Source organism: Papilio machaon, chromosome 12 (assembly GCF_912999745.1).
Source record: "Papilio machaon chromosome 12, ilPapMach1.1, whole genome shotgun sequence".
In the NCBI taxonomy this organism is placed as follows: domain Eukaryota; kingdom Metazoa; phylum Arthropoda; class Insecta; order Lepidoptera; family Papilionidae; genus Papilio; species Papilio machaon.
This window is the reverse complement of record NC_059997.1, coordinates 8,313,084-8,326,824: the sequence shown is the minus strand read 5'-3', so window position 1 is coordinate 8,326,824 and position 13,741 is coordinate 8,313,084. Positions and strand designations below refer to the sequence as shown.

At 38.2% G+C, this 13,741-nt stretch overlaps 3 protein-coding genes and 3 non-coding genes across 7 annotated transcripts in view; 2 read left to right on the top strand and 4 right to left on the bottom strand.

Moving 5' to 3' along the window:
* Nucleotides 1–783, bottom strand: part of LOC106720874 (E3 ubiquitin-protein ligase ZNRF1) — a 67,336-nt gene extending 66,553 nt beyond the window's left edge. Inside the window, exon 1 of the mRNA XM_014515676.2 lies at nt 207–783. Within this exon, the coding sequence (XP_014371162.1) occupies nt 207–573 (367 nt within the window). The 5' untranslated portion in view covers nt 574–783. The remainder of the gene's footprint in view (nt 1–206) is intronic.
* Nucleotides 784–1,402: 619 nt separating this feature from the next.
* LOC106720802 (uncharacterized Golgi apparatus membrane protein-like protein CG5021) lies at nt 1,403–3,656 on the top strand. Of its 2 annotated transcripts, none has more exons than XM_014515601.2 (6): nt 1,403–1,533; nt 1,817–1,881; nt 2,157–2,311; nt 2,478–2,557; nt 2,837–2,950; nt 3,373–3,656. In XM_014515601.2, the coding sequence occupies exons 1-6, from the start codon at nt 1,519–1,521 to the stop codon at nt 3,562–3,564; spliced, it is 621 nt and encodes a 206-aa protein (XP_014371087.1). In that variant the 5' UTR covers nt 1,403–1,518; the 3' UTR covers nt 3,565–3,656. The 2 variants fall into 2 exon arrangements, with proteins under 2 accessions (XP_014371087.1, XP_014371079.1); XM_014515593.2 differs by having other exon boundaries at nt 1,802–1,881.
* Nucleotides 3,657–4,584: 928 nt separating this feature from the next.
* Trnai-uau lies at nt 4,585–4,678 on the bottom strand. Its single transcript has 2 exons — nt 4,641–4,678; nt 4,585–4,620 (listed from the first exon to the last, which is right to left on the bottom strand). It is a non-coding gene; the product is annotated as a tRNA-Ile (tRNA).
* A 259-nt stretch (nt 4,679–4,937) lies between these two features.
* LOC106720705 (TATA element modulatory factor) lies at nt 4,938–12,492 on the top strand. The gene is made up of 10 exons (XM_045680367.1): nt 4,938–7,000; nt 7,649–7,863; nt 8,038–8,179; nt 10,600–10,819; nt 10,889–11,122; nt 11,196–11,388; nt 11,481–11,625; nt 11,717–11,794; nt 11,872–12,102; nt 12,177–12,492. Exons 1-10 carry the CDS (start codon nt 5,090–5,092, stop codon nt 12,324–12,326), a joined length of 3,519 nt encoding a protein of 1,172 aa, XP_045536323.1. The 5' UTR covers nt 4,938–5,089; the 3' UTR covers nt 12,327–12,492.
* Nucleotides 8,508–8,581, bottom strand: Trnan-guu. Its single transcript has one exon. It is a non-coding gene; the product is annotated as a tRNA-Asn (tRNA).
* On the bottom strand, nt 9,516–9,589 carry Trnan-guu. The gene has a single exon. It is a non-coding gene; the product is annotated as a tRNA-Asn (tRNA).
* Nucleotides 12,493–13,741: the final 1,249 nt, after the last annotated feature.

The window sequence follows — 13,741 nt, the reverse complement described above, 5'->3', positions numbered from 1 at the left end:
ATATTACATAAAGTCTTATTAGAATCCTATTATAAATAATTTATTTCACACATTGTTTTCCTTCCAAATTCATGGCGTTTTGATATATAAGTTAAAACTTTCCCACATTTTTTTTAAATGTAATATGGGTTTCATTTTGAACTAAAAACCAGAAATTACTTTAAGGATATGAAAGATGTAACTAAGATCGGTAGAATAAGACTTACCGTTTATGGACCAGATATGCGAAGGCAAGGAGTGTGTGGCGTAAACTCTGCCGAGTGAAAGCGAGGTGCCAGGGCCGGGGCTGGCTTCCTCGTTGGAACTGGAGTCTGTGTCGGGACTGGCGGCCGCGGAAGCCTCGTAACTCTGTGAGTTAGCGGGAATGGCGATGGCTTCATGGGAGTCGTGCAAGTCCGGCACTGAGGAGAGTGACCTAGCCCGCTGGCGGTCGCTCGACACCTGGATACCGGGAATCGCGCGGAGCAAGCTAAAGCCGGCGCCCCCGGATACCACGTCCGAACTGGAGCTTGTAGAGAATGTCCTCGCGCGCGGACTCTGCCCTCCGTTCGCGGTACTCGCTTTAGCACCCATGACTACCAAATTTATTACGCAAATCGCACTTGTCACTCACTAAATTTAATATATGATCACGAGCACACGCGTAACGCGACACCCGCGCCGGCTGGACACATTGTACGAAAAACAAAAACTAACAGCGGTTTAGGAAAATACAACGCTCTAAAATCGACAAACAGAAGGTCGTCGAGAGTACCTACTTGTAAACAGCGTTGCATGTGCCTTCCTGCAAAATTTTGACAGTTCTCGCAGATCCTAATGAAATCGATTTCGTTTGTATCGATAACTTTTCACAAAAATGCAAAATAAATAATGTCGACATTTCCAAAGAGAAATCGTCGAAAATATTTTAAGTTCCTATTAGGTGATGGAAATATAATCATACACAATATTTTTTCTTAACTACATGTTCCTGCACAATGATATTAAATAATGGTTGATGCAATTGTTCTGAAAGTATTCGAAACTGAACAGAAATCGATTCTGTGATCTAAAGCAATTTCAAAACAACAGAAATGATTCTCTGCATACCTACAAATTATATTTTCCAATTCATAATGAAAATATCTGTAATCGATAATCATTGCTTTTAAATTCTAAATGCAATAAATGTTACATTGTTCTTGTGTTAATACTTTTCGATACTACGTCTGATTATGCACTTTTTTCTAGATTCTGACATGTTTATTAACAACCTATGAATAATATACTTTCAAACACAAAACAAAACAATTTCTGCTGAAAAATTATTACTTGTCTGGAATAGAAATAAAACTTTGGACGAAATGAAACTGTAAAATTAACAAGAGCTATCAAATTGTTTTCTTTTGTCTATTGCTGATTGCTGTGCTGTCAAACTGTCAATGGCTATTATTTACAATCACTTAAGATAATATTAATCATATTTAAAGTAAATTGATGAGAAAATAACAGACGGATAAAAAAACGAATTCTTAAAAGATGAATTCTGCTACCGTAAGTAATATTTTTGAACCTATACTACCCTTTTAGTGTTCTCCGATTAGAGTTTTTATAATGTAAGAATTACCCAATAATTCATAAATTAATTGCTGTGATTTTTTTGCATCATTAGTTATAAACTCGTTATCTTTAACTGCATTAACCTATTTTGTCACGGAGTCATGAAATATCATTAGCATGGCATACATTTTTAAAAAGACTAGGATAAACACTAGCTTTGCACGGCTTCCGCTGATGTAGATGTGTTACCACGCGATTACAGCCAGGTGTGCCCCAGGTGCCGCTGCTGGACGACGACACCATCGCCTTTGGGGAAGAAGACAATGCCAACAAGCAATTTGTGTAAGTTTTAATACATCATGTATCAATATGTGATAGATTGTTTAGTCATAAATTTTAACATTTCACAAAGAAGATGTAAGTTGTTTGTTCAAGACTTTACAAAAAACATATGTTTTTTGTAAAGTCTTGAACAAATAGTGAAAATTAATGCTTAATTAGGATCTTATAACTTAACTTTATGTGAGATCTTAAAAAATCTGTCAGATACTCTTAATAAGTTTTTAATTTGCCAATGTACTTTATTATTTGTTGATGTTTTATTACTAATGTTTCAGACATCCCTACATAGTATTCTTCCACCTCGTATTCAGAAGCTCAGCGATAGTGGTGTATATACTGTGCGGCTGGTTCTCCGACTCGTTCATTGCAAGCTTTGTACTGGTGATATTACTGTTGTCAGCTGATTTTTGGACTGTCAAAAATATTAGTGGTAAGAATTTAATGTTTTACACTTATATGTAATAAAGTAAACATTATATTATTTATAATCACACAATCATAATTGAATTTTGTTGTAAACACAATCAGTCTTTTATTCAAAGAATCACATTTTTGATAAGGAAAGTAGGCTAATGTGAATTAATTTTTTTTGTCAGGTCGTCTCTTAGTTGGGCTGAGATGGTGGAACTATGTGGATGATGATGGCAAATCACATTGGGTCTTTGAATCACGGCAGGTACAGTTTACATGTAATGAATATATTAAAGGATGTCTCACACATATATTAGTCAACAACTGATTGTTATCTTCTAAGATACTATATGTTATCACTTCAGATTAATTTTACATTGATTTATTTATATGTATTATGATAGATTCAATCTATATTTTTTAAAATATAGCAGGTTCTGGTTACTTACGTTAGCATTTCCAATTAGTTATTCGTTGTTCTTACATATTTTATACAATAGTAAATTGTAAAATATTAATTTTGCATTATTTAATAAATTTCTAGAACCGAGTGAATCGCAATGAGAGCCGTTTATTTTGGCTGGGTCTCATCCTCTGCCCCTTGATCTGGTCCGGCTTCTTCCTTATCTGTCTCTTTGGACTTAAGTTTAAATGGATGGTATGTATTTTTTGTACTAATATTTGATAGGTATTTTATTGATATATTACGTAACAGCAACATTTGTGAAATAGCTTTACTTTACTTGTGAAATATCATAACCTCACCAAAGACAAACTTGAAATAGGAACTTCTTGCACTATTACAGTTTAGTTATGTGTGAGAAGACTCTGTCCTCTCCCTATCTTATACAACTATTATAAAGTGGAATGATTTCTTTTTGTGAGTAACAAAAAAACTACTGGACCAATTTAAAAGTAACATGGGCTATATTTGTTACAAGATTTTTTTTAAATTCTATTTAATAAAGAAAGTATGGTGGGCATTTAATGGTGAAAGAATTGATAAAAAACAACCATTTTTATTTTATTTTATAGATGTTCATGATAATTATAAATACTGTAAAACTGTAATAATTTCAGTTGTTGGTGCTAATAGCGCTGACCCTGACCGGCTCCAACCTGTATGGATACGTGAAGTGCAACTTTGGTGCCAAGGAGAACTTGCAGACGGCCACCAAGGACTTCTTAAAGCAGCAGCTGCTGCAGAACGCCACCTCCTTCATGTTCTCCCAGCCTGCGCCCCCCACCACCGCCAACACCGGCGTCGTCTAATCTAACTCAACAAATGTTCTCTATCAATTATGTCTATTATAGTCAAAATAAAGTTATCTATTAATAGTCATTGTTTTAGGCAATTTTATAAAGCAGTGCAACAAGGCAAGTGTTTTTCTTATTGCACTGTTTGGTCAGCATGTTATCAATTAAGTTGTTTTTAATTGAAAACTTTAGTAATACCAATTTAATACAGGCCCAGGCAGTGGACTGCTCTGTAGTGACATTTTGCAACACAATGTTACTATACTTTTGTTGTAATTGCTTGTTTTTGATTTCTTAATATTATTATTTAAAAAATATGATTTTATTTCCTTAAAAGTACTAATAGTACGTTTGTAAAGTTACATTACAAATAAATTTAATAAAAAAAAAACCCTGTGCCTAATAAAATTCTGGGCTTTTGTTATGGAACTTTTGTCGCTAGTGAATAAACTTCGAATTTAACTCAGTGTTGATATATTCATTAAAATGAACGATCAAGAGACAGTTACAAAAAAAAAACTTAAAAACTGTTCTATACTTAAATATTTCTATTGATATTTTTAAAACTTTATCGTAAACATTCCTTGATTATATTTATGAATAATTTAGTTTTCAAAATGCAATGCATCATATCAAATATAAAATAATACTTAGTTATAATTATAGTCTCTACTGTTTTCTTTTTATAATTTAAGTAACGAAATATTTCTTGCGTTTGATAAAATTAATTGTCTTTTATTTATTTTTTTCCATTATATTAGGATCTTCTGATTGATGTTGCCCTTTCATATTTCGATCACTTATACTTTTTAGCCGATTTCAAAAAGAAGGAGGTTATCAATTCGACTGTTTTTTTATTTTTATAAGAAGAAAACAAATTAAATGCAACTATGATGATCAAAGTTAAAGATTATATTAAGGATGGGACTCTGGTAGATGAATTAGTTAATACTTGAAAAAGTTGTAATCCTTGTTGATGTGAACAAATAACTCTAATTATTTTTTAAAAAAAAATTATTTTCTTCACAAAAACTATGCTCCAGGTGAGGCTCGAACTCACAACCCCGGCATTACTCACACGTACACTGTCTTATAAGTACCGTGCGCTAACCAATTGCGCCACTGGAGCTGTGTGGGGCTTGTCAAAATATAGTTACAACTCCTTCTGCGCATTCAGGTCAAATGACGTCCTTTTTTGTGACCATCAAACGTCAGACTTCGTCGTAAAATTACAGATAAAATGGTCCCTGCTTAATAATTTTATAAACCAAAATGAAATAATAAGGCATACTAATTTATAGAATCATATTGATTTGAACAGTAGTTATTCTTCATCTGTTTAATGTGTCAGTGTTTGGCAAGTGCAGAAACCTGATAAATTGCATAGAACACAAAATGGAATGTAAAATGTAAACGTCATTTAATTGTGCTGAAGTGTATGTTGTGTTACGTTTCCAACAACATTCAGTGATTCTGAAATGTTATGATTACGCTATATGGATATATTTGTTTATATCGTTGTGTCTAATGTGTAATCAAGATGAATTGGTTCGATACTTCAGGATTGACAAGTTTAGCTAAAACTGCTCTCAAAGAGGCCCAGAAAACCATCGATAAAGCCTTAGATATTACTGATGAAAGCAGCGAGGAGCATGACGATGAACCCGTTCCCATTAAGCCGACGAAATCGTTGAGTAGCGGCAATACTCCTCAAAAAGACAGCTCCGATTTCTTTGCTTCATGGGGGCTAACCGTTAGTGCCGAAAGCTCAAAAGATCCGATAAAGGAGCAGCCGGTGGTCACCGAGAGCCCTTCTAAGTCGAACTCTCAAAGCTTGTGGGGATCTTTTGCAGGTTCCTTTTTTGAGCAACAACAACAAAAAGCATCCGAAAGTGAATCTGCCATTGTTCGACCACCTAAAGCTAAATCTATGACTGTGATTGCTGACAGTAAATATGGCAGCCAGGATGATCTGTTTTCCAGAAGTCAGCTAGTAATGTCCGATGGTGCAGATTGCTTGGACACAAAGAAAGATGATTTAATTTCTAAATTTGATAACAGACGTAACTCTTCGTTATCTCACAGACTCTCCCTTGTTTCAAGTAGAAATAGCTCCGACTCTGTGGAGGTGTTATCTCACAGCTTAAAAACTACTCCTGATTCTGAAGTTTCTGTGCACACAATTTCAAATAGTAGCAGCGCAGGCCAAAAACAAACATCAGAGTCAGTTGAAATACTGCCGGATAGTCTCATTAGCCCTAGTTCTATAGAATGCCTCGGCTTTGATAGCTATGCAAGTGATAAAAACAGTAGTACCTCTTCGAATGTTTCACCAGGTGACATATCAGATAAAAAATCAACACCGCTCGGTGAAGCCACAGAGAGAGCAGAGACAGCTGACAGTGTGAGCTTGGTTGCTGATGATGATGAAGATACTATGTCATACAATTCCATCTCAGAATGTACTGCCCCTACTGTCCTGGACACAGATGAAAAACCCATCAGCCCTTTCCCCAAACTTAAAAATGATATACATAAAAAAGTTGCAGACAAAGAACCAATCCACTTGGAGCACCCAATATTGTCTCAAAAGATGCAAATCAGTGAGAACTCATCTAATGACGGATCCTGGTCCGACAGGACATTAAATGCTGACAATGATAGCATAATTCTAGAAGCCACAGAAGACCACAACAAAGAAGTAGACCATGAGGATGCCCTTATGGAAAAATTAAGTGATTCCTCATCATTTTACAATGTGAATGTTAGCACAGATTTACTAAGATCAGAAAGTTCAACCTTTGTTAATATTGAGAAGCAACAGTCCAGTGTTCCAGGCAGCAGCGATTCGTCACAAAAAGAGAGCATCAAAGAACGGACATCTCCCATCAGTTCAGACAGCAAAAGTGATTTAGTCAAAATTGGATCTGACCGTACATCGGGGCACACGTCCGGAGATGAAGTGGAGACAGCCACGTCATCCGACATTGAAATAATACCAAGCCCAAACGGTGATAATGGTCACAACTTTTGTAGGAATAGTCCAGGAAAATACAACATTAAGCAAGGCAAGTTTGATGGCACAACATCTCCAAATCTGGTGGATTTAGTATTGGGAAAATCTCTAGCCACAAAAATACGTGGTCACAACAGAGAATTGTCGGAAGCATCTGTTCAAAGCAACACAAGTGATGAGAGCCAAGGCTCAGAAAATGATCGTCTGATGCGGAGACTATGTGAAATGGCAGAGATTTTAGATGCAAGAGAGAGCAGGCTAATGGAAGTAAGTCGAAGTAATGCTGAGCTTATTGAAAGCAACAGCAATTTGAAGAGTCAGATGGAGTCGCTGCTGGCAAAGCATGATGCAGGCGACATCAATGTAATCACAGAAGATTATACACAAAGGATGTCGGCATTAGAAAAAAAATTTCAGCAGGCTATTAGAGAAAAGGTAAAATAAAAGCACTATAATTATTATTAAAATTCTATATTTTTAATACTCATAATATTTATTACTCTGCCAATTATATTATTAAGTTAAAATACCTTGTAGTCACAGTACTAATACATTTTCTCAGCAAATTTAATGATGACATTTTTTTATATAGGAGATGAGAAATTAATAAAAATTTAGTAAATACTTTGGTAATGTCTTGCCGCAAATTAGTTACTATATAATTCTTTTGTGAATCTTTTTGATAAGATAAAGTTTATAAGAAATTGTTAATAGATTAAGTTAATTGTAGTTAATGCACATTTGTTGTAAACATAGCCGGCTCTTTACTCATTGTATATGATGATGCCTTTGTATCATATTGCCTTTAATTTTTCTTTGCTGTTATCATGTGCACACAGGATGTGGTAATTTTTTACCTTTTACTGTAAAATATCTTTATATTTGTAAACAAACTCCTGGCAAATCAATCATATTTTAACATCACCACACATCTCAGGTAGAAAATAATTACTACTATTTTTATACTCATATGTTTTATGTATTATTCAGACTTAGATTCCAAGTCCAAATGCCATGATTCAAAGGCATCATTGGCTCCTTATTTCACCAATAATGTATATGTGTGTTCTTTGGACCTTGTAGGACCAACTACGTAAGGAGTTGGACAAGCTGAAGACGGAGGCGACGCGCAAGGGTACCTCTGAGCTGGAGGAGGGAATCAAGGAGCGGGACGAGGTGATAGCGCAGCTGCAGGAGGAAGGCGAGCAGCTGTCGCGCCAGCAGCTGCATCATTCCAACATCATCAAGAAATTGCGCGCCAAGGACAAGGACAATGAACAGGTCATCAAGGGCTTGAGGTCAGTGACAGCTTCATTATCATAAAATATCTCAGACTTCGTTTTTTGATATGGTAAAGAAGTCTCCAGTATTGTCGTTAGAAGCTATGGTTGTGAAAATCGTCAGGTACACGAGAAAGGGATGAGAGTAAAAGTATGGTTGGCTTAGCTGAGCGATGTGAATGTTGTGTTCAGGGACAAGATTTCGGAGCTATCGTCGGAGCTGGACCGTTCGAAACGGGCGGCGGCCGCCAAGGAGGAGCTGGAGGTGAGCCAGATCGAAGCGGTGTACCGGCTCACCAACGCGAACAAGAAAATGGAGACCGAGCTCATTGAGGTGAGTACAATGAGGTTGTCTAAGAGCATACAGATGAAATGTTTAGTAAAATTGTTCGACAGTTCGTCTAATAAATCCAGTTATAATTTGGAATTTAAACTTTCGTCAGCTATTTCATTATCTCTGTGACTGTAATGTTCAAACAAATCAACTGCACTATCGATAGTTTATATATTATTATTTTATTAAACAATACACATGTCTAATAAATAACAAACACTATTCTGTAAGTATTACAGCTTGTTGTACATTAAGAGATGTTTTTCTTATTATTGGGAAAATTTAAAATATATGTAATTCGAAATTGTTTTAATAAAAAAAGAGATCGCGCCCCCGGGTGGGCTCGAACCACCAACCTTTCGGTTAACAGCCGAACGCGCTAGCCAATTGCGCCACGGAGGCCGTGACAGATGCGACGAAATATGATTATAAGATGTCCTTGCTATATCTTCATCTAGAGATACTTATTTGTAACTTGCGACATTTTATGTACGATTATTACAAAGCGTAAAATAAAATATTTTATCATTTTTGGTTATATTTTAGGCAAAAACTCGTAACTTAATGTCATAAAATCAAATCATGTAAACCAATGTTTTAACTGCGTTTTATTTTGATAACAGTCGTCTTCTTGTATCTAGCAAGTTTTAAAAATAAGTAGCCGCTTGCTCGTTTGACACCTTATAATATAACAAAGGTGAGATTGTCATGAGATAGTATTTATCACACACGCCCTGGAAATTTCTAAAAACGTAAATGTTTAGGCATGGCCTGTGCAATATGCGGCCATATTCCAAACGTTAGTAATGCTTTTGTTATCTTTGTGTGTTGTTAACAACTACCGTTATTGTTATGTGCCTTTGACTCTTTGTTCGGAAAATATTCAAAGTTTTAAATGTCTTTTGACTTAATATATCACATATTGGTACGACCTCGAATGTCGATTGATAAATAATAAATTGAACATCAAATTGGTCGCGACCTTCACTTGTACGATTGTAAAATATTGTTGTACAAATGTTTTATAATGAAATATGCCTTGCGTTAGTAATATTTAACTAGCTGAATATAATGTTTTAATTCTTTTGCTTCTTGTAACGGTTGACTTAATATATTTCTTAATTTTATTGGTAAAACCATTACGCGAACTATTCATCATCGGGTAAATTTATTAATTCGTTTTTGAATTATTTTATTATCTTAGGCTAAGTATAAATGGTGAGAAGTAAGGGTTATTGTTTTAAGTCATCAGTAAATGAGTGACATAGTCCGGTTGAAAAATTATGTGTTTTCTCCTGTTGTTTTCTTTTGATATATATTTATAAAAAAAAAGTATCGCCCCCGGGTGGGCTCGAACCACCAACCTTTCGGTTAACAGCCGAACGCGCTAGCCAATTGCGCCACGGAGGCCGTGGCAGATGCGACGAAATTCCATCTTGTAAACTATATCCAATTTTTGTTACGTAAAATTCAATGAGTATTTTGGTAGAATAAAACAATTGATAGTATAAAATTACTTATCAATACATAGTATAAAACAAAGTCGCTTTCGCTGTATGTCCGTATGTATGCTTAGATCTTTAAAACTACGCAACGGATTTTGACGCGGTTTTTTTTAATAGATAGAGTGATTCTTAAGGAAGGTTTGTATGTATAATAAATGCATAATATAGTAGAGAAACACTGATAAATTTAAAGTTTTCTAATGTGATGTCGTAAATAAGCACGTTTTTTTGCGCTTATATTGCAAACGCTGGCTGAACCCTACGAGATAGACCAAAATAATGTACTACAGTATTGTTCACCTTAAAAAGTTCAACAAAAAAGTCCGCGATGGTATATGTCTATCTCTTAGGGATAACCCAGCATAACCATTTTTATTCTTTTACGAAGTGATTTTAAACAATACAGCATTAATCCTTATCCATTTAAGTACCTTAAATAAATTGTGCATTTATTCTGTAGTAGGTATATTTTGCATTGCACCCGTGCGAAGCCGGGGCGGGTCGCTAGTTTAAAATAAATCTTCTTTTTAGACATTGATTATAAAATCACAAAACATTCATAAAAATTGTTACAACTCTGTTATCTCTTTGACATTTTTATGCAACGACGACTCTCGCATAAAGTTGTTAGATAATATTGTAAATTAGATGTTAATGAATAAATGAATGATGGTCAGTCAGCAAAGTGCGAGGTCACACGCTCCGCATTAGGTACTGATTTCTGCACAGTGCCAGGAAATTGTTGGATACGTATTTCTGTATAATTTATATTTATTTAACTATCATCAAGCGTAGCGCAAAGCTAATTACCTTCTTTCACTTTTTACTTCTGCTACAAAAATGTTCAAGCTGTTATGTTTTATTTTCCTATTTTAAGTCTATTTAATAACTCAGTACTTGATTTACGTGTCGCAGACTAGGAGTGCGCTGGAGGACACGCTGGAGAAGTTGGATAGCGCGCGCACCTCGCTGGAGGGCGCGCGGCGCGAGCTGGCCGAGCTGCGCCGCGCGGCCGCGGAGGCGAAGCGCGCCCGCGTCGCCGCGCAACACGCGCACGACCAGTGCCAGCGCGCGCAGCACGACGCCGACTCGCTGCGCGCCCAGCTGCACCAGCTGCGTCTCGACCGCACCAAGGGTACGTCCCACGTGCGTCTCGTGCGGGCCTCGTGCAGTGACGTGTCGTAGTGACGTGCGCGTGTTGCAGAGGAGCAGAGCTGGAGGGCGCGCGAGGAGGCGCTGCGGCGCGAGGCGGCGGAGGCGCGCGAGGCGGCGGCGGCGGGCGGCGCGGCGGGCGGCGCGGCGCGCGGCGAGTGCGAGCAGTGCGGGGCGGGGGCGGGGGCGGGGGCGCTGCTGGCGCAGCTGGCCGCGCTGCAGCGCTCGGCACTGGAGCGGGAGCGGGCACACAGCGCGGCGGCCGCGGCGAGGCAGAGGGTGCTAGGTAACGTATCACTTGTGTACATCTCGTGCCCCCGCTGCCTGTGGAGCTGGTGTACACTGTGTGTGTGGTACAGAGGAGGCGCAGACGAGCGCGGCGAAGGCGGGCGAGCGGGAGCGGCTGGCGCGCGAGGAGGCGGCGGGTCTGCGCGCGCAGCTGGCGGCCGCAGAGGAGCAGGTGGAGGCGGCGCGCGCGCAGCAGCTGGAGCTGTCCGAGCACTGCCAGCGCGCGCTGCAGGCTCAGCGACGCGCAGAGCTGGACCTCGCGGAGTACGTATTGAAGTTTGAGTCGACAATCTATTTCACTACAAGCTCCTCTTGTTCGCAACAATACAGTGAATGTGGTGATGTCGCGTTTGCAGCAAGTCGGAGGAGCTGGAGCGCGTGCGTGCGGAGTGCGAGGCCAGCTCGGCGGCGCTGCAGGAGAAGCTGCAGCAGCTGGAGACGCAGCTTCAGGCCGCGCGCCTCCAGCTTGACACCGAGCGCAAGCGCAGTGAGATCCTGCAGGTAATGGCCGCAGACTTACCGAGGTGTTACAGAAGAAAACAAATATTTAGATGAAGTAATACTACTGTACATTTAAATATGTGTTATACAGGAGCAGGCGTCGCGCGGGGACGTATCTCCGCCGCACTCGCTGGCCTCAGACACACTCTCCGCCTCGCTCTGGCCTACGGTCTGTCCTATATTTCTCTCTTCCTCTTATATCTCGAATATATTTGTAACAAAATGATAATTGACATTTGTTTGTAGGAGGAGGGCGGGCGCTCGTCGCCCGTGTCTGTGGTGGGTGCGGGGGGTGTGGTGGGTGCGGGGGGTGCGGGGGTCGTGTCTGCGCTGGGTGTGGAGGACGCGCTGGCGGCGGTGTCGCGGCGCGAGGGGTCGGCGCGGGCGATGGCGGGCACGCTGGCCGCGCTGCGCACCGAGCGCACCGCACTGCGCAACCAGCTGGCGGACCTGCACGCCCAGCTGCAGGACCACCAGGTACCGCAGCACCCGACACTCCTCTCTCTGTGATGTCCCCACCGGTGACATACTATATGTGATATGTGTTGCAGAGCCTGCAGGAGCAGTACGACGCGCTGCTGCAGATGTACGGGGAGAAGGAGGAGCAGCTGGCGGAGCTGCGCCTGGACCTGCAGGACGTCACGCAGCTGTACAAGGCGCAGCTGGACGAGCTGGTGGCGCTGCGAGCGCAGCAGAGGTAGCCCCGCCCACAACACACCGCGCCCCGCCCCCTGACACACCCCCTGACACGCCCCCGCCTGCACTGCTCATATCTTTGTCTAAAATGTTGAGTATTTCCAATAATAATATGTCAACTTTAGATATTAAATGTATGTCGTCAGTTTTGGGGAGTTCTTGGCCAACAAAAATGAAACAGTAAATACTTGTAATTAAAAGTGCTTATTAGAAAAAGAATTACTGAAGAGTGGTGCTGCTGTCAATATATAATATAACTATATGATACATTTTAAGCATGAATTCAAACAACTTAAAAGCTTGTAGCTATCACTTGCCACTCTATTTTATTATTAAAATCCTACATATAATATATAATATTTTCTTTATGTTTGTCTGATTTACATAATATATTTCAAATCTAAATCAAAAGCAAAGAGTTGTGACAAACTCACATATAAACATTATATACAACAACATATGTTAATTTGTAAATAGCTTCTCTTAACATATGGCAAAAAATTATACGTCACTTAAACTAAAATAATTATCTTTATGAATTTTTAATTATTAAATATTTATTTAAATAATTGGATATTATTTTGACGTAACTGAAGTGAGCTACTTGTGCGGTGCGAGCGAGACAGATGTATACGTGAAATGTACAAGTGCGACAGAGAGAGAGAGAGAGAGAGAACTTGAAGATGGCTTACGTCAGTTACAACTAACTTCATTCTCGTGCAATATCACATTTACTTACGTTTTTTTGATTGAATTTATTTATTTATTCAATATTTTTACTGTTACAAGTATAAAAAAAAACTTTGTTCGCGAAAACACATTTTTTTTTTAAATTTAGTAGGTCTTTGTCTCCTGAACTAGTTGATAACTATATTTCATGTGAGATAGTTTCTTTTATATGTTACTTTGCCAAATACGCAATGATTTGGCAAATACGTACTTTATAAAAATTTATTATGAATTGATTAATTTAAAGTTATCTTAAAAATGTTTTTACTTACATGAAAATATAAATCTCATTTGATCCAGATGAAGGTCAATTAATAACACTTAATTGTATTTTTAATATTTTTAATTAAAAAAAATTGTACACTATAAAATGTATTAAAATAAATGGGATGGACAGAATCCATAAACTTAAATGAATATGTCTAGAATATTTTATTTAATAAAAATATGACTGTATCTATATAATTTTACTCTTAAACTTATAAATAATTATGAATCTGTAGATTTTTGTTATATAATTTGTCTAAATCTTCTAATATTGTCTTCAGCTAGTCTCCAAATGTTAAATACAAATTATATGCATATTTAAATAATTGGGTTTAAATTTTTTATTTTATTTACTGTGTGTTTCTGAGGCTAAAAAAATCTTATATAAAATAAAGACAAAGTTTTTTAAACGGATATTTTAGTC

Bases quoted from the DNA above. Each gene is read 5' to 3' on its own strand.
- LOC106720802 (XM_014515593.2), top strand. The intron at 2,312-2,477 runs GTAAGAATTTAA...TTTTTTTGTCAG, and splicing joins GACTGTCAAAAATATTAGTG to GTCGTCTCTTAGTTGGGCTG. The intron at 2,951-3,372 runs GTATGTATTTTT...TAATAATTTCAG, and splicing joins GACTTAAGTTTAAATGGATG to TTGTTGGTGCTAATAGCGCT.
- LOC106720705 (XM_045680367.1), top strand. From the start codon at position 5,090: ATGAATTGGTTCGATACTTCAGGATTGACAAGTTTAGCTAAAACTGCT. The intron at 11,123-11,195 runs GTAACGTATCAC...TGTGTGGTACAG, and splicing joins GGCGAGGCAGAGGGTGCTAG to AGGAGGCGCAGACGAGCGCG. The intron at 12,103-12,176 runs GTACCGCAGCAC...TATGTGTTGCAG, and splicing joins CCCAGCTGCAGGACCACCAG to AGCCTGCAGGAGCAGTACGA.